Source organism: Phacochoerus africanus, chromosome 4 (assembly GCF_016906955.1).
Source record: "Phacochoerus africanus isolate WHEZ1 chromosome 4, ROS_Pafr_v1, whole genome shotgun sequence".
Lineage (NCBI taxonomy): Eukaryota > Metazoa > Chordata > Mammalia > Artiodactyla > Suidae > Phacochoerus > Phacochoerus africanus.
In genome coordinates this window covers 138053400-138078179 of record NC_062547.1, presented here as the reverse complement: position 1 = coordinate 138078179, position 24780 = coordinate 138053400, and the positions used below count along the sequence as shown (strand labels likewise).

Here is a 24780-nt window from a genome sequence, read left to right as displayed (position 1 = left end):
AACTATTCAGCTAAAGCTCAAGTTCTGGATGTAAATCTGTGCAAGTAACAACAGGTGGAGAGGACATCATCTGGAATAAGAATGCTGCAAAATTCACTGACAGTGATGGAGCTGTACAAAAGTATTCATAAAACACAAGCCACTGTTTCTATCGAAGGCTTGTTTTTCTTACCTTGAAACTGACATACTGGAGATGGGCGGCGTGCTTTTTAATGATCTGCCGAATGAGATCGGGATGAGGGGAGCTCAAATGCGACCCCGTAGCTGACTGGTTCAGTTCAAACTCAAACTTGCGCCAAAGGTCAGGAACATGAAAAACTTCATTCCATCTCCTGCACACAGAAGATGCCCGGGCCCGATCTATTAAAGGAAGATACTGAAACACACGTAATACTACGTGGTGAGGCAAACTCCCCCAGTCTAGAAGGACAGTGTACACATGAGTCTGGTCGAAAGAAGAGCAGGACTCAAGTTTTGGCTGCTTCACTGGTGGTGAAGCCTGGACAACTTTATTCACAAGAGATAAATGGTTCCTCTTCATTCTGTAAACATTAAAAAATATGAAGTGATCGTTTATCCCACATTGCCATCATATACGTGTGCTTTAATTGTGGGGAATAACAACATTAGAAAATGAAAAACAGCTTAAGACAATTTTAACAGTAATCGTCCACTTTCAGGCAGGAATCGTTACTTCTAGGTGCTAGAGATACGGAAAGAAATAAGAGGGGTGGTGAGATGCAGTGGTAAATGCCATCACTGAAACTGGGACAAGCTGCAAAGGAAGAGGAAGAGAATGCTGTGTATTTGAATTTGTATGTGGGCCAGGGTGGCTGGGGAGACTTCCAGAAGGAGAGGCCCAAGGAAGCAGTGTCTGTGCCAGGCTGTATTAGCACTACCACCTTACAGTTGCGCTAAGAACTCCCGGGGGTCTGGGAGATAGTAAAACATAATGAAAAGCATTGATCTGGGTACGTCTCCTCTCTGCTCTCTGAGCAAATTAACATAAACCTCAGTTTCCTCATCTGAAAAGCAGGGAGAACTGCACTACGGATCTCCTCAGCTTGTTGGGAAGATTAAAGTACCTTCAGTGCCAGCACATAGCAAGTGCTCAATAAATGCTACGGCCGTTGATGTTTGACTGTCCGATGCATTTTCCTGAACAAATTTTATGATGTTACCCCAGTTCGAGCACAATTCTAACAAAAGATCCAATGACCTGTGACAATGACAATTTTCAGATGAGACCCAGGACAGAGGAGCGCCAGAGAAGCTGGATGCAGGGACAGAGGCTGTGTGAGCAGCACACCAGGCTCTCACCAGCCAATGTAAAAGAAGAGAAGAATGAGCATTCTTCCCCAACAACAACAACAACAACAAAAGGATCACGCTCCAAGTATTAGCTTGAGACACAATTAAGTTCCAAGACACCTCAGGCCTAGATACGACCCCGTATATAGGGTTACCTTGTACGTATATCTTACATAAGAATCCAAAGTATTTTAAGCATACAATTACTTGAGGGGTAAAATAATGCTAAGAAGGGTTCTGAACTTCATTTAACATTGGTTGACTATTCCGTTTCCCTTTCACCCTTGCCCGTTAGGAACGTATGTGTGGAAGGGTTCGTGTCATCATGAACACATACCTTCACATCTAAGGAAATGCCTATTTAATATGTAAATATCTCTGTCTTGTGAGTCACTCTGGCTGATGTGAAACATTTCTTAATCACAAGAGAGCGCTGGATTCCAGAAGCAGGAATAACCTGCAAAGTCACTGAACAAAATGAAAGGTCGTCTTTAGGGTACGGGAGAAAAATGTATCTCAAGCATCAAGCAAAAGAGCTATTACATGTATTTTAATCCAACTAAATCCACTTACATGCATAACTGAGCAAGACAGTGTAGAATATAGGAAACTTCGGACAGCAATAAATTCAAAGCATAGGCTATTTTAAAGGGCTAATTTCCCACGATGCAATACGATGGCCCAGAGAAGGTAAAGGAATGGACCTTAGATTCCTAACTCTGTTACGGAGTGTACACACACACACACACACACACACACACACACACACACACACACACATATATTTTTTTTTTGGTCTTTTTGCCTTTTCTAGGGCCGCGCCCACGGCATATGGAGGTTCCCAGGCTAGGGGTCTAATCGGAGCTGTAGCCACCGGCCTACACCACAGCTCGTGGCAACGCTGGATCCTTAACCCACTGAGCAAGGCCAGGGATCGAACCTGCAACCTAATGGTTCCTAGTCGGATACATTAACCACTGAGCCACGACGGGACTCCTAGTGTACATATATTAATATTTTGCTCATAATTAATTATTTGGTAGTCCACAGAATGGATAATTAAAATTTCACTGAGGTACTACAAAAAACCAAAGTTATCCCTGGTACAATCCCTCACTTAAAAAGCAGTTAGAAAACTGCCTCACAGTTCTAAATAAAGGGATTGTGCTATATATTAAATGTGACTGCATGTAACATGGGTTGGATATTAAAACTATTCATTAAAATCATTACATTGCCAATTAACTGACAGAATCACCATAAGAACATTAGGTCCCAATAATTCTTTTAAAACTAAGATCTTAATTTTCTTTTATGTCATGTACATTCATGTTCAGAGTATAAAATCCATCCATAAATCAAAAATTTTATATAAAATAACTTGACAGCCATGGGCATCAGTAAAATATATTTTCAAATGCAAGCCACACTGATCTTTATTAGCTTGAAACCCTTGATATAAAAACTCCAGCCTAGGAGTTCCCGTCGTGGCACAGTGGTTAACGAATCCGACTAGGAACCATGAGGTTGCGGGTTCGGTCCCTGCCCTTGCTCAGTGGGTTAACGATCCGGCGTTGCCGTGAGCTGTGGTGTAGGTCGCAGACGCAGCTCGGATCCCACGTTGCTGTGGCTCTGGCGTAGGCCGGTGGCTACAGCTCCAATTCAACCCCTAGCCTGGGAACCTCCATATGCCGCGGGAGCGGCCCAAGAAACAGCAACAACAACAACAACAACAAAAGACAAAAAAAAAAAAAAAAAACCTCCAGCCTAAACACATATATAACCCTTTTTCAAAGGTGATCATTTCTTTTCCAAACTACCGACTTTCTTACCTAAAGGAGGCTTCCAAGTTAGAGTTCACTCTGAATGAACGAAATGAAGTAACTGCTGCCAGGGGGTACTCACCGCCATCCATCTGATTTCTCTTCCTAGCTTGGCAAAACACCACAAAAACACATTCATCAGAAGGCAGAAGTAAAAATCGAGTAATTTTTATGCTCAGGGTATTTACATATCATTGCATGTGATGAAAGTTTCCGTCAAGGAATTATTGATTCCCAGAGGGTTTTTCCCAACTCAGAAGAAAACCTGGCCATTTAAAGACAACAACAACAAAAACACCCCACACGACCCTGGCTCCTGGAAACACTGAAACATCTGCCAGGAATTACACGTAAAGCTCTACTCCAAAGAGAAGGATGGGGACCCAACAGCCAAAGGGCTCTGAAAATTCACATTTTGGTAAACATACATGGGGAGGTGTTACAAGACCAGTGCTCTTCCACTGAGCTACAGCACCTGCTCTTCGGGAGGTATTGCACAACATTTAAGGTAGTCTATGATTGCACTTATTTGTTTAAAGGTTGTGTGATTCTTTTAGTTCCCATTTTAGCAGCATGTAACACCACTACTATTATAACCAAAATACTTAAACAAGCAGACATAACTTTTATTATTAATCATTCCCAGATGAATGCAGTTTGTTTGACTATGTCTGCTTTAACATACGCTTCAGTGGCTTTTAAATTATTTCCTTATATGGATAGATGTAATTGATTCATTCATAATCGATTGATTCATGTTCTCTCTGAGGTTTGATCAATTTTAGGCCCAGTGACTTATCAGAGTTAGGAGCAGGCTATGGACATAGAAGAAAATAATAATAACAGGTCTATATCTAGATAAAACTCAGGGCCTGGGCATTATCAATGAAAGTCCTAATAAATAAATAAATAAATAAACACATTCTATGGCTTTTGTGAGCCTAACTCAGTTACACAGCGGAGGTGAAGGAGGCCACCTGTTCATCCATTAAAAACTTCTTTGAAATCTCTACTGCCTCCGGCCGGCTCTCAAATTCTCTCTGAATCCAACTCCTAAAACAGAACTTTGGAAGACAGAGGGAGCACGGATTAGAGCTCAGGATCCATGAGGCGGTTTCCCCACTGCCAAGTGCTGTTCCACTATTATCCAAACCACTCTCTTCCCAGATAGCGGCAAGGACAGCTCTCTCTCCTTTACACTTCAACCCAGAGGTAGGCAGAAGGGGGCCATCGGGTACACCTTCTCCCAGGTACACACATGGGAGAAAAACAAGCCAAGGGACTTTCCCTAATAACACAATTTTATTTCCTGGAGAAACTCTTCTATTGAATTATCAATATGGCTCATTCTGTGTGTGTGCAGGCCGTTCTTTTCACTAGAGCATCCTGAAGAGAGCTGCGAAGGGCATATGAAGGGGAACTCACCATCTAAGACCCATGAGAAAGCAGCGCCTAAGTACCCTAACTCAGATCGGTTCCTTGGAGTCTTTAGGAGCAGATGAATTACCTCCATGGTTGTGGAAGGGACCTCACTGCTGTTTCAGAGTTACTATCTGAAATGATGAGGGCTGGTAAAAAGCAAAACCACAGTCCAGGACCCCATCAGGTGATAAGCCACAGTTCGGAAAAGGGAGAGACGAGCGAGCTTGACATGGGTCACAATTCTAGGGCGGGAACCAGGTTTGTGAGCCTTTGGGAAAGACTGTAATGATGAATTCCAGGTCCACCTGGTGGCTTCACTAATCGCCCGAACCCAATTTCCTTTCTTGCTGTGTCTGCTAACTTGGTGGAAAAGGTAACCACGTGAGTCAGATCCTCTCAAAGTATCTAAGAAATCGTCCACGGTATTCATAAGGGCAAGAGAATCAAAGACAGGTTCAACAAAAGGCTGGACCTCCAAAGTCAGCCTCGAGGCAGCAGTGGAAACAGCTGTCTTGTGCCCTATCACCAGGCTTTTCCAGGTTGTTTAAATGAATACACAAATGGCACTTTTTTTAAGTTTCACGTTTTTAACATTCACAACACTAGAAATATTGTGTAACACTACAGAGACCAGAATAAGGATTCAAAACTATCTGAAAGGTTAGACAAATTGGTTGGAAGCAGCAAGAGGAAAACGAACAGAAATAACAAGCAAATGTTCTTTGTCTAAGCGACGTTTCTCAAGTGGCACACTGAGAAACCAGACTGCTGCCACCAGACAGGTGGCCCCCCACTAAGGGGCCTGAACCCCAGTCATCAAGTGCAATGACCAGGGAAGTGGGGCCTGGACAGGAGCGATCAAGATTTATTCCAAACTATGGCTTTGAAACACACAGAGTTGTTATAGAAGAGTGAAGCGTACTAAGGGGCCAAATCCTCCCACTCAACATCATCCAAACAGAGGACAAGGTACAACTTTTCGGGGATGTTGTGAAAAATATAGTTCTTTGCAGCCCACATGACCTGTCAGTTCCCGTCTACGTCTAAAATCTACGATTGTCAAAAATGAAAGTCAAAGCAAAATAACATCAAGGTTTCAATGAGACAAAAACAATTAGCATTTACATCAAACCTTTCCTAAAGTAGTGACTGTCAACTTTTTGGTGTTCTCACATTTTTTTCATTTATTTAGCAATTTTCTATACACCCTCAATGGTCTCTCTGTGGTATTAAGATATATATGTTAAAAAAAAAAAAACTTTCAATTTTAAAACAAGTATGTTGGCTTTTAAATGACTCATGGAAACTAAAGTTTTCAAACTGTGGATTCAAAACACCTTTGAGATGCAAGGAGAGGGTTACAACAGAACTTGAACTGGGCGATCTGTTTAAACCTTTGAAAGGGGGTGGGGGAGCAGCTGTTCCCCTCTCTTACCCCTCCCACCTCTCCTTCAGACTCTGGAAGAGAAACGGGGTGAGGACACCAAGCCAGGCCCTCTGCAGGGAAGCCTCCTGAACCCGGGAGAGCCCCAGCTTAGCGCTGGGTACACCCAGGGATCGAACAATAAATACAAAGGGTTCCAGAAGGCACTTTGCAGCATTTTTTCCGAGAAAATAATAAATTTTTCATCTTTAGATTTTGGGAAATTTTCTGGGCACATGTGTTAGAGACAAAACCAGGACATCTAAAAGAATAGAGATTCCTACAACTCACAGGAAAGGTTTGAGTCTGCTTTTCTCCCGGATATGCTTCTTTCAATAGAAACTCTTGACACGATCCTCCTGAAAATGAGAACACTTGAAAAAGTCCTGCCAAACCGACCGCGTGTATCAGTAATTACGTAACATTGTCTGTAACCATACCTATGCCAAGCATCAACTAAAGCGCATTTGAGAGAAAGGTTACTCTCCAGAGATGAACAAAATGACTGCATTTGGGGACCCTGGGTCCCCAGTCGTGCCTTGGAGAAAAACCACAGCGGGAAGACACCGGCAACCCAAAGTTGTAAAACCCCGCGGAAGACCCGCCTCGAGACAAGTCACAGGGGCGGGTGGGGGCTGGCCGGGCGGCCGGGCCTCGGGCCGGAGTGGGGTCTCTGCCCGGGGTCCCCACATCCCCCCTCCCTGCCTCGGACGGCCCCCGGTTCCCACACCCCCACCCAGCCCACGGCTTCCTCGAAGCCAGTGGAGGCGCCATCCTCGCCCGCAGCCCACGACGCCCCGAGAGGGCAAGGCTACCTTGAAGCACACAGCCGCGCCTCTCTCCACGCGCGCCCCGGCGACGGCCGGCCGGGCTGCTGCGGCGGCGGCACCGGCCCGCCCCGTCGCCCCTCGAGGTGACTGCCCCGGAGCCGGCTGCGCTGGGCGCTGGGCTGGGGGGCAGAGACCCCCGAGCCCCCGGGCGTCCCCCAGGCCCGCCCCCGGCCCCGCCCCCGCACGCATGCGCGCGGCTCCAGTTTTCGCGGGAAGGAGGCGGGGCCGGGAGCGCGCCTCAGCGTAGGGCGCCCAGGGGTACCATCTGGGGTGGAGAGTTGGAGGTTTGACTCTTGGCTTTGTCCTAGATCTCCGGGAACCTGGCCACCAGCCTCTCTGACAGGGAGTGAATTCATGGTTCCAGTTTCCTAGAACTTAACCTCTCCGGCATGGGCACCCTTTATTAACAACATGCAAGTACTTGAAACAAAATATCAAAAGTATTAACAACTCAGTGTTAAATATGTACACGTCACGTCTCTGTCCTGTGCCACATCGCATCCCCTGGGGATAACCACTGTTCATTGTGTAAATTACTAGACCTTTCGTACATACACAAAAGTATCCAGTGAGGGGCAAGAATTTTGTAACAGTAATTTGCTGGTTTGAAAAAAAAAAAAACCTGAAATCAAACTATATATAATATTTGGAAATTCTTTTGCTTACTACATCATGGACGTAGTTTTTTTATCAACACAGGTAGATTCCCTCTCATACTTTTTTTTAACCTCAGCTTTACTGAGGTATAGTTGACAGAATAAACTGTACATACTTTGGGAGTTCCCATCGTGGCGCAGTGGTGAACGAATCCGACTAGGAACCATGAGGTTGCGGGTTCGATCCCTGCCCTTGCTCAGTGGGTTAAGGATCCGGCGTGGCTGTGAGCTGTGGTGTAGGTTGCAGACGCGGCTCCGATCCCGCGTTGCTGTGGCTGTGGTATAGACCGGCGGCTCCAGCTCCAATTTGACCCCTAGCCTGGGAACCTCCATATGCCGCGGGAGTGGCCCAAGAAATGGCAAAAAGACCAAAAAAAAAAAACAAAACAAAACTGTACATACTTAAAATGTACAATTTGATAAGTTTGGACATCTTGAAATCATCGCTGCAATCAAGATAACGAACATATATGCATTTCTCCCAAAAGTTTCTTTATGCCCTTCTGCAACCCCTGCTTCAACTCCTCCCCCATCTGCTTTCTGACACTATAGATTATTCACATTTTCTAAAATTTCATATACATTGAATCAAAAATGTGTACTCTTGTTTGACTATTTGTACTCAGCAAAATTGTTTTAAGATTCATCCCTGTTGTTGCATGTATCATAGTTCTTTTCCTTTGATTGTTGAGTAATTTTCCATTTTATGGATATAACACAGTTTGTACATTCACCTGTTGATGGACATTTGGCTTAGTTCTAGTTTGGGGCTATTACAAATAGAGCTGCTTTATTTACATGAACATGACTGTGCCTATCTGTATATGGACACAGGCTTTCACGTCTCAGATGAACACCTAGTATGGAATAGCTGCACTGTACAACAGCTGGGCATTCAACTTCTTTAAAAGGCTGCCAATGTGTTTTCCAAAGTGGCTATTTGACATTTCCACCAGAAGTGTGCCATTTCCTCCACAACCTCACTTTTGAATCCAGTAGGTGTCTAGAGGTATCACAATAGTTTTAATTTACATTTTCCTAATAAATTATGCTGTCAAGGAATTTTTTTCATGTGCTTATTTGTCACCTCTACAACTTCTTTGGTGACATCTTTGTTAAATTCTTTTGCCTAATTTTAATTGGATTGTCTGTGTTCTCATTGAGTTTGGAGAATTCTTTTATGTATTCTGCATACGAATCCCCTATCAGATATATGACATAACTTTTTTTTTTTTCAAGTCTATGACTTTTCTTTCTACTCTCCCTTTGAAGTGCAGAAGTTTTCACTTTGATGAGGTTCAGCTTGTCGGTTTGGTCTTTTATGGATCGTGCTGTCAAATCTAAGAAATCTTTGTGCAAGCCAAGTTCACAAAGATTTTCTCCTAAGTGGTTTATAATTTTAGATTTTACATGTAGGTGCATAATTCTTTTCAGTTAACTTTTGTGTCTGGTGCATAACTTTGTGTATGAATCAAAGTTCATTTTTTGTATATGTATATATGCAATTATTTAATTATTAGCTTGGGAAGAAGCTGTTGTTTTTCTCTACTGAATTACTTCTGCCAACTTTGAGGCAAATCAGTTATTCCTGGGGGGGGGATCTATTTTTAGACTCTCTATTCTGTTTGATATATTTCCCCATCTTTATGCTAGTATCACAGTGTTACTTTCTTTAACTTTATAGTAATTATTGGAATCTGGTGGTTTAAGCTTCCAACTTGTCCTTTTTCAAAGCTGTTTTGAGTATTTTATATTCTTTGCACATCCATGTGCATTTTAGAGCCAGCTTGTCCATATCCACAAAAATCTTGCTGGGATCTTACTAAAGATTGCCTTGAATCTAGAAATCAATTTGGGAGAAATGACATCTTAAAAATACAGGGTCTTCAAACCGATGAGCCAATGTATCTATTTAGGTCTTTAATTTTTCTCAGCAATGTGTGAGTTTTCATACAGGTCTTGCATACATTTTTTTTTTCAGAGACATCCCTAGGTATATTATAGTTTTAAAAATGCTATTGTAAATAGTATTTCTTGTTAATTTCCATTTGTTGCCAATATACAGAAATATAATTGATTTTTGTACATCAGTCTTCGATCTTGTAGCCTTGCTAAATGTCACTTCTTAGTTCTAGAAGCTTCCACTGGAATCTAGTACATTCCATTGGATTTTCTACATAGACAATCATGTTGTCTGTGAATAAAGACAGTTTTACTTCTTCCTTTCCGATATACATGCTTTTAATTTCTTTCCCTTGCCTGACTGCACTTTTACCTAGAGTAAAATGTTGAAGATTACCAGTGAGAACAGACACCCTCGGCTTGTTCTTGAACTTAACGGGAAAGCACTCAATCTGGAACCAGTAAGTATATTTTTACCTATAGGCTTTTCATAGATGTCCTTCATCAGGTTGAGGAAGCACCCTTTTGTTCCAACTTTGCTGAGAGCTTGCTTCTTTTTCTTCTTCTTCTTTTTTTAATGAATAGGGGATGTTCTGGAGTTTTCTTGTCCTGCAACAGGTTAAGGATCTGGTGTTGTCACTGAAGTAGCTTGGGTTGCTGTTCTGGTTTGGGTTTGATCCCTGGCCTGGGAACTTCTGCATGCTACAGGTGAAGTAAAAAAAAAGATGTTCAATTGTGTCAAATGCTTTTTATGTATTATTGAGATGGCCTTATGTTTTTCTTTTTTACTTTGTTAAAATTCTGAATTATATTATTCTTTTTCAAATGTTAAACCAACCTAGCATTCCTGGAATAAACCTAGTCATAATTTATTACTTTTTTACTATTGTTCTTCAATTTGCTAAAATGTGTTTAGAATTTCTGCATCCATTGTTATGGGGGATATCTGTATATGATTTTCTTTGCTTACAGTATTCTTCTCAGATTTTTGTTGTTGTTCTTTTTATTTATCTTTTTTTTTTTTTTTTCATTTCTTTTGGCTGCCCCATATGGAGTTCCCAGGCCAGGGATCAAATTTGTGATCCAGCGCTCCCAAGATGTCACCCATCCCACAGCACCACAGCAGGAACTCCTCTTCTCAGATTTCTCTATCAAGTCATGTTGGCCACATAGAACAAGTTGGGAAGTCTTGCTTCCTCTTCAATATTCTGGAAGAGTTTGTGTAAAAATAGATTATTTACTAAATAAGTAAATGTTTGCTAGAACTCACCAATAAGACATTTGGGCTTGGAGTTAATTTTGTGAGAAGGATTTTATCTACAAATTCAACTACTTTGGTGGACAGACGGCTACTCATGTTATCTATTTCCTCTTGAATGAGCTTTGAAAGTTTGCACATTTTAAGAAATTTGTCCATTTCATCTAAGTTGTAAATTGACTGGCATAATATTTCCCATAATATTCTCATTTTATTCTTTTAATGCCTGTAGTATCTACAATGGTGTCACTTCTCTCATTCCTGATATTGGTGATTTGTCTCTACACTTTTTTTTTTTTTTAACTGGTTAGTCTGGCTAAAGTATTAGCAGTTTTATTGTTTTACTCTAAGAACCATCTTTGGTTTCACTGATTTTCTGAATTGTTTTTCTGTTTTATAATTCATTGATTTATCTTCTAATCATTATTTTCTTTGTTTACCTTGGGTTTAAGTTGATACACTTTGTCCAGTTTTTCAAGGTGGAAGAAGAGTTCATTAATTCAAACTTTTCTTTTATTCAAATATAGGCATTTAATGCTATAAATATCACCCCTAAGTACTGCTTTAGTGGCATATCACCAATACCTAAGTTCAGGGAGTCCACTAAACAAATCCTGGTTTGCCTGTATAGCAGTCTAGAAATTCTCTTGATGCAGTGAAGTGGGGGCATTCATAGGGCTTCTGATGCCTTGTGTCTTATAAGCTATTGTTTCTAATATTTTTCCCCTCCTACCTTTTTTATTTTTTATTTTTTTTTGGCTGTAGAGGGTAAATCTAGTCCCTGCTTCTCTGACTTGGTTGGAATAAGAGCTCTCTCTCTCACAGATTGTAGAAGATGAATGAGAAGTTCCCCTTATATAGAAACAACGCAAGTCCTTTAACTGTTACCCTGTTGCTGATACTTAGTTTTTACCATTATGAAGATCACATGTCTCAGTATACTTCTGTGAATATTACTGAAGAATAATCCTAGAAATAGAAATATTTGTTCCACTCCATTAGATTTTGATACGTATGACTATATATAAAATAATATTGGACAGACAATTATACTTCATTTCAAACCAAGGAGCACAAAATTATGCGAATAATAATTTTTTTTAAAAAAGCATTTTGTATACTCCTTTTGTAGGAAGTATCATTGTCATGCTATGAGCAAACAGTGATTCTGGTGGTTTGAATCAGAATAGTCTAGGTTATGCTGCAGTAACAAACAAATCACAACGATTCAACACAACAGTGATTTAATTCTTGGCCATGCTACATTTCCCTCATAATTCAGCTGGGAGCTCTGGTCCCTGTTACCTTCATTCCTGGACCACAGATGATAGAACAATTACTCTACAGAAAGTTATTAGTCTGTGACAGAGGAGAAGAGACAGTGGGATGCACACACTGTATCTTATGCATGTAACCACATGTCAATTCCATTCTCATTTCATTGGCCAACGTAGTCAAAATGGCCACACACATATTTAGGTAGGTGAGAAAGTACAATCCTATCACATATTTAGAAGGAAAAGCCCGGAAAACATGAGAACAGCTATAATGACTGTCAAACTTGAGAACAGCCATAATGACTGTAAAACTGTGCAACCAAAATTTCACCAGAAATATTTTTAAGCATCAAAAAATGCCTCACTTTGGAGAATTATAAAGTCCACAAAAGGACCATCCCCAAGTCTGCAGTCATTTTTGCCACAAACTGCAGCTCCAAGACCATCTTACTTCTGATAATGTTCAGGGGTCCTCAAGACCCCCCTCAGATTGATAATTTGCTAAAGGGACTCACAAAACTCACTGAACTCAGTTGGATTCACAGTTACGGTAACTACAGTTAAAGGACACAGATCAAAATTAGCCAAAGGAAGAGATGCATGAGACAAGGACCACGTGTGATCCACCAGTTGTCATCTCTCAGTGGAGTCATGGGCAGCGGCAGCATTCAATTATCCTGCACCAATATCTGACTATGCTCAGAGTATTGCTAAAAGGGAAGTTCACCGGAGCATGATGTCCAGAGTTTTTAACGGGGCTTGGCCCCACACACATGGCTGACTGCCTGTGTTCACTGATTACGCTCCAGCCCCTCCAGAGGTGAAGATAATGCCCCATGACCCAAAGCCCTCGCCCTGAATCACACTGTTAGACTGTTTGGTGTGGCCCAAAGCCCCAAATAAACAAAGACACTCCTATCAGGTAAAACATTCCAAGGACTTAGAGATCATCTTGCTGAGGACAAAGACCAGACCTCTCTGAACTACACAGGAGGTCATTTGTATTTAATTCGACATCATCTAAGAACTCTACAATGAATGGTCTCTATAGCCTATTGGAAAGAAAGATACATTTGAATTATGTCAGTAATACTTGTTACTGAATATCAAAGAGTCTTTATTATTGGTAGCAGGATGGGATAAAACAAGGCCGCATTTGCCAAACATATTAACTTCATATAAAGACCGCCTAGGAATGGTTTATGTGAAAAACTGAATCCTAAAATCAATAAAACTATATTCTAGGAGTTCCCACCATGGCTCAGTGGTTAGCGAACCTGACTAGCATCCACGAGGACGCGGGTTTGATCCCTGGCCTCGCTCAGTGGGTTAAGGATCCTGAATTGCTGTGACTGTGGTGTAGGTCACAGACATGGCTTGGATGCCACATTGCTGTGGCTGTGGCGTTGGCCGGCAGCCACAGTTCAATTGGACCCCTAGCCTGAGAAACTCCATATGCCGCAGGTGCAGCCCGAAAAGACAAAAAGACAAAAAAAAAAAAATAAATAAAACTATATTCTAAAGATCTATCCTGCATTCCTTTGAAGAATTTGGTGTTTAATATTTAAAAAGATATAGAATCTATTTTCTAAATAGGTTAAGGTTTTTTGCTTTTACTTCTTTTAGATGAAGCTTTCCCCAAGGGAAATGAGTAAAGGTAAAATTGATAAAGTAAAAATTAAGACTTTGCATTTTAAAATCAGAAATGCCAGAGAGTATGTCTCTAAATGTGGAAGAACTTATTGCTGTTTCAACTGTATTCAAACACAGTATGAAGCCCCTGTAAAAAGAGGGAATTATGAAACAAGCATTTCTAAATGGGTCAGAGTTAGTCATCACTGACAATACTAATTCAAAGCCGCTGCCCTGTTTTGAAAAGGGAATAGAATCAAAGGGATTGCGTGGAGCTCAGGATTTCATAAACACCATGTTCCATCTGCTGTCAGGCAGCCCTGTCTTGCAGTCTCGCGGATCTGCACTAATCATTTCTTAAAACAGAGAAGAGAAATGACTTCTAACCTATTACTTTTCCCTAATACTTTTCTATCAAACGTTTATAATGCAAAGTCTTTATAATAAAATGTAACATAATTCAATATGTGTTCCAACCTGTAATTACCTGGTTTTAAAAGCTGTAACCCAAGTAAAAGATTCTGCAATTATATTTTGTTTTTAGAGTGTGTTCCTGTTGTGGCTCAGTGGAAACGAATCCGACTAGTATCCATGAGGATGCGGGTTTGATCCCTGGCCTTGCCCAGTGGGTCAGGGATCCGGCATTGCCACGAGCTGTGGTGTGAGCTGCAGATGCGGCTCAGATTTGGTGTTGCTGTGGCTGTGGTACAGGCTGGCAGCTGTAGCTCCAAATACACCCCTAGCCTGGGAACCTCCATATGCCTTGAATGCAAGCCCTAAAAAGCAAAAACAAACAAACAAAAAAACTTTGTTTTTAAAAAGAAACAAATGTATATTAGCCATAAGAAAGAATGAAGTAATGCCATTTTCAGCAACATGGATGGACCTAGAGATGATCACCCAGTGAAGTCAATCAGACAGAGCGAGACAGGAAGAAATATCCTATGAGATCACTTGTATGCAGAATCTAATCTAAAAATGATAAAAAAGAAGTCATTTACAAAACAGAAACAGACTTAGATTCTAAAATCAAACTTTTGGTTACCAAAGAGTAACCATGGAGGGCTGGAGAGAGAAACTAAGAGTTTGGGATTAACACATGCACGTTGCTATATATAAAACAGATAACTAACAAGGACCTACTGTAGAGCGCAGGGTCATCTACTCAATATTCTGTAATGTTGGGAAAAGAATCTAAGAAAGAATGGATATATGTATGCATACTCCCTTGGCTTCCACCTGAAATTAACACAACATTGCAAATCAACTACACGCCAATAAAATTTTTTAAAAATGTATTGCCATGTTTAACTAAACATTTCTCAGAAATACTCTGCTAATCTGGAGATCATTTTCTGCAGTCATTTTATTTATGAAAGGCAAAACGTGTTATTATTTATTTAATTGTCAGCACAAACTGGGATTAAAGAGAAACAAGGTCAGTCATTACAAAGCATTTAATAAAAGTGGGTTAGTAGGTCATGTTTCATAGCTGTCCTGGTGAATGGCCCTTTCTAAAGGCTGACCTCAAAAAGCAGTCATTAGCAAAAATGAAAATGTCTTCGTTTTATTAACAAAAGGAACAAATTAACAGTGACATCTTTCCCTTATGAAGAAACAGTAAACTCAGTGCACTAAACTGTATTTTCTGGTTTGACACTTTCCAATGTTAATTGCAAAGTCTTTGAAAAATGACATGTCTTAAGACTGAAAACTAAATACACAATAGTGTAATTGGATTTACTGGCTTTAGAAGGAAAATGTTGCAAAAGTAGGATTTAAAAAAAATGATTATTATTCATTATCATGAGGAATATACGGTTTTGCCGGCCAATTATACTGGATCATGAAAGTAGAACAACTATCAGTAGAAAAAAATACTATAATATTTAGTGGAAGTAATATATAAAATGCTCACGACAACCACCTTCACGACTGCTCACGTCACCGCTGAAGACAAACACCCACCTAGCCACTGTCAAGGCTCCTGGGTAGTGGGGTTAATCTAAGTGTTCCAGGAGTAGAAATTCAGAGAAGAGCTTGTCTGATATTTATATTTCCCTGCGTGGACTCCCTGTGTTGAGTAAAATTAATAAAGCTCAACATTTAGAGGAAGAGTTGCATCTTTATTTATTTTCTTTTTAGGGTTGCACCCGTGGCACATGGAGGTTCCCAGGCTACGGGTCCAATCAGAGCTGTAGCCGCTGGCCAACGCCACAGCCACAGCCACGCCAGATCCGAGCCGCATCTGTGACCTACACCACCACCCACAGCCATGCCAGATCCTTAACCCACTGATCGAGGCCAGGGATCGAACCTGCGTCTGCACGGATGCCAGTCAGGTTTGTCAACCGCTGAGCCACGACGGAAACTCCTCCTGGAACTACATCTTTAAATCCTTCATGCGGGTACTCTTATTTGAGCCTTATAAAAATGGGGTGAGGTATAGGAAGCATGTCAAATAAACATCGAAGTGAAACCACTTTCCAGACCACGTGCACACCCAGCACTTGGCACAGGGAGGGCTCTGAGTTGGGCTGAGAAAGAGTCCAGTCTTTAGAGAATGCGCAAAGCTCTGGGTTTGGGGGGAATGATTTTCTTCCAGAAGGAGGAAGCAGATCTCATGTGTGAGTTTAGAGCTATTTTCCTACCTTGATGCTGATTCACAGAATGTGTGTTCAGTTTGGGTTGAATCATAGCAAAAGAGTGTATTTTTAATCCCCAAATCCTTATTGAGCTTTTTTGCCCATGTGTTTAATAAAAGTGGTTTGCTCTTCAGAGAAAATTTTGTTACTCATTTTCCTTTATCAACATTGATCGCACCTTCTTGCTTTTAGGGAACTTGTCACATCTTTGAAAGGAAATCACGACACAATCCACTATTGAATGAAATGTGTCTCATGAAGAGCAAACTGCTGTTGAGTCATATCCTGAAAATGAGTTGTTCTTTTTTAGCAGAATAATTATATGGGTGCTTCATAAAAGGACCCAGTCACACTCTTATTAAATGGATATATTTCCCTTTGGAAGAGAGTTTTCATTTTAAATCCAGAAAAAATAACAATTATTAAGTTTGTAGAGTGCCACGCACAGGTTACCTTTAACACGTGATGTTGATGAAATGCAACTCCGTCACTGACCTCTGAGTATATTGCAGCTGCATTTCCATGAATTAACTACCGAGAACATTATGCTAAAAACATTCCTCAATAAATCACAGCATTTCTTATCCAGCGTTCATGGCATCCTTAGCACTTTTCCTAAATGTTCTCAACAGAGAGTTAGAAGGTTATTCATAAAAGATAATGGATTTGAGTAAAAGTTCCTTTTCACAAACTCAGATTGCTCTATATTCTGGAAGTTGTATAAAACCTGTTTTTCGAATAGCCTAAATTTAATTTAGATTTTTTTTGGGGGGGGGCAAATATTCCATAGAAATACGTTGAGAACTGTAATGACTTTGCTCCCAAATTATGCAAAAAAAAAAAAAATCCAAGAGTTTTTAAATAAAATACTTCAAATTTTACACTTTGATATGCAGCCTCTTATAAAGTAGGAAAAATGATGGGACGGCATCGCCTTTCTCTGACCAGAAGACACCACCTTATCCTAACATGTTAGCATTGGTTTGTCCTATCCTCAGCCCAAATCACAGACACTTTTCTAGATACAAGACAATAATGTACAATGACTTTTTGACGACACCATCTAATCATGTCCTACTCCACGGCAAAAGACGACAGATGCAGGCTCCAGTTTCCCCTGCTTGCTCTGGCCAGTCCTTTCCTCGGCTGCCCCTGCCCCATCTCAGAGCAGCCCTGCCTCCGTTCTAGGAGCACTGCTTTCTTTACGCTGATTCTCTTGGTGATGCACCCCTCCTCCTGGCTTTAAATTAATCTATATGTTAATGACTCCCAAACCTAGATCTCTAGTCCTCACCTCTCTCCAGAATGCCAGACTCTTATAACCAATTGTCTAGTTGACGTCTCTTGGATTTCCAACAATCATCTCAAACTTGGTCCAAAGTGACTTCTAGATCCTCTTCCTCCAAACCTGCTTCTCTTGTGGTTTTTCCATCTCAGTAAGTAGCAGTACCGTGCTTTCAGTTTCATAGGTCCCAAACTTTGGGGTTCTGTATTTTACCTAAAATCTGTCAGCAGCAGATCTTCTCAACTCTACCTTTAAAACATGTCCACAATCTGAATGCTTCTCAACCCCCTGACTACCACAAGCCTGGCCCAAGCCACCATCCTCTCACTTGGAGTGTGCGGTGGCCTCCTAAACGCCTCCCTGTCTCCACCCTTGTATTTCAAATGCATTCCTAAAGTGACCATAAGCTTCCGGTGAGAATGCCAGCTCACGTCACTCCTCTGCTTGAAACCGTCCAATGGTGTCCTTCCACTCAGTCCTTATAAGGACCTCAGACACCCCCCTGCAATCTGTTGACACCTCATCTCTTTGACTTCATCTTCCACCACCTCCTTCCTCCATCCCTCACTCTACTCTCTGCTCCTCAAGCCCTCCAAGTGCACTCCTGGCTCAGGGCCTTTGCTATGCACTCTTCCTGCTACCTGGAATGTTCTTTCCATAGATATCTTCCACTCTCTTGTCCATCAGAGCTTGACTCAAATGTCACATGCTTTATGGTCTCTTCTGTACCAACCACTATACAATAGACTGTATGTTTTGTTTTTCTATTGCTCTCACTAGAAGGTTAACTGCAAGCAGGGAGGGATGTTTGTCTGTTTTATTCACTGCCATATCCTCACTACACACAATAGTGCCCGGAACACAGTAAGCACTTGATGCATAATTGTCCATGAAATGAGTATACAAATGTCTTGTCAGCTCATGGAATTGCTGCAGGAGACAGAAGATGGACGGATGGGTAGATGGATGGACAGACAGACAGAACAAGCCTATATACAGACAGATTGGTACAACTGTCATTGCCTCTCCCCACTCCTACTCCAGAAAAAGCAGCACAAGTACCAATAGAGAATTACTGATAGAACATTTCATTTATGGCTAAGGACAGCATATAATCATTGCACATTTTATATTTCTTAGAAATTAAGCACTAAATAATACCTTTCACTTGAACATCTTAAAATGTATTTTTAAAAAAGAGAAACATAATTACATGTACTTATACATCAGACAGCAATAGGAGGCTTAATGGATTCAAGAACTCACTGGCTTTTGACACCTTCCTACTGGAACAGAAAATGCAAGAGGAGCCCAAGCATCAGTTTGACATTTACAACACGTCATTTAAACCTTAGAAAGTCTATTGCTGTCTTGCTTATTAGCATAAGAAAAACTTTAATGACTTGCAGACAGTCCACGGAGTGCCATGGTGACCTGGGGCCAGTTACCTCAGTGAACTTCACTGGGTTCTTCCTGCCTACTCTGCACTTCGCAGTTGAACAGATTACTCAGGGAAGGCTCTGAGGAGGAAGTGGGTTTCACCCTTGGCACTTTTGTCTTAACCAGAAGTGTTTTCCTGAGGTCAAAGTGTGAATGACACACATGCTTTGCGTTGACCACACTTACAATCTAAACACCAGTATGCTTTATGAGGCTGGGTGCCTACAAAGGGGCCAAATGTTTATAAAGTGTGGCTTTAGCTCCTGGCCTCCCAAGGGTATGCTCCTTGGCACCTTAAATTCCCTCTTCTGATGCCCAGGATGCTCACTCTTCTTCCTTTCAAAACAAGCACACTGGAAAGCCTCTGATGACAGCTTAAACAAGCGCTCTCTTCCAAGGCTGTATATGTCCTTTTGGAGAGGTCAAAGCCAGAAGCAGAACGAACCAAGAGCCAGCGGTGAGGTTTTAGGCATCAACAAGCCAGGCCTCTGTGTCTCGGGGACAGGCAGGTCTTTGACTGCCATTGCCCTGGAGATAGAGTCAAGGAGGCCAGACCCCCCACAACCCCTGACTCCAGGCATCTCCAGCTCGTAACTGCTCTAATTATTAAAATAAACTCTGCCCATGGGTCTAAAGTCTGAAAGAAACTCTGACAGGCCTTACATCATCCATTCACAGGCTTTGGGAGGAACTCAGAAGTCATCTGGTTGAATTCTCCATCTCACAGGCGAGAAACTTGAGGTCCCAAAACATCGACCGCTGTCCTCTGAGCCCCTCAGCACACATTCCACGTCTTGCTTCTGCGTGTACTTGGAAACGATTGACGTCATGTCTGGCAAGAGGTCCTACGACTCAGCACAGTCATTCTGTGCACCCTCTTTGTCCAAAGCAGTGGTATTTGATAGATCTGTCAACCGGGAAGCTCTATCAAATGCCCATGTTCTAGGAATACAGATCATGTAAACGAATGAGATTTCCAAGTCGGAACTGGAAGGCTCTAACTTGTCAAATGCCTCCAAACTGGAGCAGCCCATGACCTCAGGCATCAAGGGGTAAATCAGTGCTTATGTTTTAGCAAAGAAAAAGCATGGTGGTGTGGAGAGACACTGAACGGGAAAAGGCAGGTGTGAGGTTTAGCCTGGACTTCTTCAGCATCCGGTCATTTCACTTCCTGCAAGTACCTCCTCTCTCTAGGAAATAGAAACCCTCCTGGTAAGTAACCAAACTTACTATCATCCGTCAGGACAGGACGGGGTGCTGATCAGGGCAAATGGGCAGTAGTTTTACTTCAAAGATGAAATGCCTCCCGGTTCAGTGTCTCCTCATCTGTCAGAGGCTTTGAAGAAACAGACTCTGGGAAGGCTGAGGGCCCACTTGTGCTATCCCAAGACTTTCTGGCTCTTTTCTGTGGCCAGAAAACAGACACCAGGGAGGGAACCAAGAAGACCCCTCCCCAAGTCAGTTTCAGTGGTAGACATGCGACCTATACCTGGACAACAGCACCTACCCCCCCAGCAACAGAGATGGGCCAAAGGATAGCCATGTGATCAAAGCAGACTCATGCTCCGATTTCCGAGACTGGTATACAGATCTTGGGAAGGAGGAGGCCTTTTCTCTAGAATTAGGAAGCTGGGATAATTCAAACTTGTAGTTATGGTAGCTGCTTCCTTTGGGCCCATAGTGGAAGTCCACCTACAGGAGGAGAGATGAGGCCAGTGCAAAGATAAGCAGAGCAGAAAAACAGTGTTACAATGACGCTGTCTGATTCCTGGATCCAGCTATGCCTGAAGACGTTAGACTCAAAAAATTCTCTTTTTTGCCTGAACTAGCTTTGACTGGATTTTTATTACTTTTGATTAAAAGAATCCTGAGTAATGCATCTTCTGATTTCTCAAATGAAGAAAGTGAGGTTCACATGGAAGGAGGGATGGACTCAAGGTTACAAAGCACACTTGGACTTGAAATCCAATCTACTGATTTCCATTCCAACGCATCTTCTACTGCACTGTGCTTTATATACTCTATCCTGTGAGTTATTCAACACCTTCTGAATGATAGTACAGGTCTTTTTCCATACTACGATGCATCATGGCAAAATTAATTTATTTGAGCAAAAGATTCTATGATACGGCAAGAAAGCTTGGACTAATTGACTTGTGTCTAGATATGTCCACATAAAAGATTCAGTTATGTCAGGATCAAAGGGAGAAACCACATACTTGATTCCGGGTGTGTGTGTGTGTGTGTGTGTGTGTGTGTGTGCGCACGCGCCAGTGGAGATTTACCATGTTCCAGGTACAGAACAGGGTCTTTTACAAACGTGTTCATTGTAGTTGCTTCCCCCTGGGCTCCATGCATGGCAGAAACTCAGTAAACAAAGGAAGGCAGGAAGGCCAGAAATAAGGCGGACAAAGAGGAAAGAAGAACTTTTCAACAGAGCACATATTAATCACTAGTACTTCATAGTAATCTCAATAAATGTCCATGAAACCCAGTCTGCTATGCAACTACTGCTATTCTTATGTTCCAAAGAAGAAACTGTGACAAGAGAAACCTCAAGTCAGAGCCTCAGCCCACAGGCCCATCCTAGGAGGACTGAGTATCAGGAGCAAGCGAGGCAACAGAAGATGGTGACCCTTGATAAGTGCCCGAATTGTAGTAATTCTGTGAAATGGCTATGACAGGCCTTGGGCACAATCAGGAACGTTCATTTACAAGGGTTGTAGAGTAAACTGTGTGAAAAGGGGCAGTTCCTGGATTTCGTAACACATGAATAGTGTTTTAGAAAACACGAACAATTGATGATGAAGAGATGTGCAGATTATTCTATGTGAGCTGTTGTTTAGTATGTGTTATATCTTTCTTTGTGATCAGACTTTTCAAACCGCAAGCAGGATGTAGACACAGGGTGAAATAAAAAAGTTTCAGAGTCAGAAAATCAGACGGTCATCAGGAGAAGGTGTCTTGCAATTGCATGGCTTTGCAAGAGGACCTGATGCTTTCAAACTTGCTCTTTTCTGGTTTTAAATTCAGCCATAAAAGACAACACCCCAATAATTCTTTAGTATCATAATGACACAACCGAAGGAAATCTCTTATCATGTTACATAATTTACATTATAAAAAGGAAGGGGGGAGAGAGTTTACGATCACCCTCGTAGAATTGGCAAAACAGAGTATACTGTGTGAATTACTTGTTAAAAGAAGGTTTCTTTACGTAGGAAATCTTCGGTCCAAACCACACGGTAATCTAGACATCAACCATTTCCATCAATGGTTTTATATGCCAAGCAGAGTTCATTATAATAACTACCCTAAACTTCTGAAATATTGGTAAAGCTTAAATATGAATTTTGTTCCAACTCACTGATGACACTGGTTTCAACCTGCCATGTCATTTAGTACTGAAAAAAATGTCCAACACGAGTCCACGGTTCACTGCGTAGCAGACTGCTCACAGGTTTCTTGCGTTTATTCACCCATCTGCGTGTGTCCAGCACCACTGATTCCCAGAGAAATACTAGAGCCTTGGCCTTGCCGGCCAGCATTGTGCAGTCTTTTTATGAAATGCCTACGATGGCACCACATGTACTTTTCACCATTCATTCAAGTGTTCATTCAACAAATGTGTGCCATTCATTGTTCAAGAGTCTGCAAATGGAGGTGGACTGACAGAAATGGTTCCTGCTTTTGGAACTTTTATTCTTGAGAGAGAGTAAAGAAACACACAAAAACATGAAAAAGGTGATTTTAGAGGTTGGTAAATGCTATGGAGAAAACAAAACAGGAAATACAAAAGCAGGTGTCAGGGGAGGGCAGTATGAACAGGCACATTCAGAAACATCCCTACTGAGGACGTGACATTTGAGCTCAACCCTGGAGGACAAGAAGGAGGAGCCCGCGTTTTCTGGGGTGAGGGAACAGCAGGAGCAGAAAGAATGGACGGGCATCCTGTAGGAGGAGAAGGGAGCGACCATGGAGATGAAGCTGGGCGCCCAGCACACAGACCACAACCCCGGGCTGGGCCGGGGGTGGGGGGCTCTGAAACTGCGCTGACTTGGAGAAGACATTGAGGTTATTTGTGCTTGGCAGTGACACCGGATTCATGTGTTTAAACAATCACTCTGGCTGCTCACAGGGAGAAGCTTAGGAATGAAGAGTGCTGCTGGTTCTGTTTTTCTGGGATGGATCCTATGCAAGGGAAGCAGGCAGAGCAGATGAGTGGAGCTGAAATTCAGCTTTTGCACCACCCATTAAGCCCTGTGCCCAGTATGGGACTACATTCACCTGCAGAAGGAGGTATCTTTTCCCTGTCACATGCAAGGCACCGTACGGGCAGGAGGCAGTCTCAGGAATGAGCACAGGGAAAGCTATCACAGTCATCTTTATGAGGACAATAGTTATGGGGGAGAAAGAGAAGTGGATTTAGGATGATGGCTGGAGGAAGAGCCAACAGGACTTACTGATGGATTAGATGTGCGGGGGAGGGGAAAGGAGAAATCAGCGGTGATCCTTACACCCATGGGGTGTGGTGCTGTCACCGAAAGAGACAGGGCAACTAAGTGGATGAGGTTACTTCCAGGAGAGGGGTCAAGAGTCCAGTTTGGGCTAGGATTAGTCCAAGGTATATGTTAGCTGAGGAAATTTTTGATTCCATTAAGAACAATTCAGAAATGCAAACAAATAGGCTCATCTCAGATCTTCTTAAAGATTCCTGACCCACGGGGGGATGGGGGCAGGCGAGGAAGGCAACTAGAGTCAGCGCAGTCGGCTACTCGCCAACGCAGGGAAGAAATGCCCACACTGCATTCTCAGCAGGGCCTGGAAGGAGTCTTTGGACCTTACGGTGTCCTCTGGTCTCTGTAGCAATGCACCTCGTCTGCACCCTGGTCACCGCTTGCCCTGCTGGTGCTCACTGCTGAAACTGGCAGCCAGCGGCTTGGAGAGAGCTGGGTGGAAGCTCCCGGACCCCTGGCTCACTTTACCTCTCGTTGGCTGGCCCTGTTCACCCCTCTGGGATCCTGGCCATTCTCCACCCAGCTCCTGGCCTGAACACACACCACGGCCCTATGGATGCTTACTAGCTCTCTATTCAGTCATGGGCATGGACACTTTGGGAACATGTGGGCATTTCTGAGTCCCATCCTCATCACGGGCACTGAGGATAGCTTTAGAGAGCTACCATTCAGCCCTGCTTCTGCCTGACCATGCCGTACCACTGATTGACTCTGATGTTTGCCCACCGTCCAGGTTGGCATAAGGGCCAGACGGGTGACAATCTCCTCCTGTAGCCTCCAAAGGAGAATGGACATACTGCTCAGCATGGCACTCAAGGGCTATAACATGCCCCCACCCTGGCCTGGACAGAAGTCCACAGAGGGAAGGTAATACCCACGTGCCTACCTCTTCTGCCCCACCTGCTTTGCACATGATCCCTTGGTACCAGAAGAAGTGGCTTCCAACTTTTGCTCATTCCAGTCCATTTTTTCCTGCCCCAGGGCAGCAAGCATCACAGCCCAGCCATCAGGGATGCGGTCAGGGAAGGGAGAGTCTTCTACTTACATATGGAACTCTAATATACTGAAAGATATAAAAATTCTTTCCAGTCGGAGTTCCCGTCGTGGCTCAGTGGTTAACAAATCCAACTAGGAACCGGTTTGATCCCTGGCCTTGCTCAGTAGGTTAAGGATTTGGCATTGCCGTGAGCTGTGGTGTAGGCTGCAGACACGGCTCGGATCCTGCGTTGCCGTGGCTGTGGCGTAGGCCAGTGGCTACAGCTCCAATTGGACCCCTAGCCTGGGAACCTCCATGTGCCGCAGGAGTGGTCCTAGAAAAGGCAAAAAGACAAAAAAAAAAAAAAATTTCCAGTCGCATTC

At 42.6% G+C, this 24780-nt stretch overlaps 1 protein-coding gene across 6 annotated transcripts in view; it reads right to left on the bottom strand.

Annotated features, from left to right (window-relative positions):
- LOC125126369 (F-box/LRR-repeat protein 21-like) overlaps positions 1-6922 on the bottom strand; it is a 35577-nt gene extending 28655 nt beyond the window's left edge. The window contains exons 1-4 of one of the 6 annotated variants that reach the window (XM_047778683.1): positions 6795-6922; positions 6271-6338; positions 3144-3239; positions 173-542 (exon numbers count right to left, since the gene is read on the bottom strand). In XM_047778683.1, the coding sequence (XP_047634639.1) occupies positions 173-542; positions 3144-3226 (453 nt within the window). In that variant the 5' untranslated portion in view covers positions 3227-3239; positions 6271-6338; positions 6795-6922. Of the gene's footprint in view, positions 1-172; positions 543-1648; positions 1780-3143; positions 3240-6270; positions 6339-6794 lie in introns of those variants that run through there. The other 5 variants (XM_047778684.1, XM_047778679.1, XM_047778680.1 and 2 more) reach the window with 5 other exon arrangements.
- Between the last annotated feature and the right edge of the window lie 17858 nt (positions 6923-24780).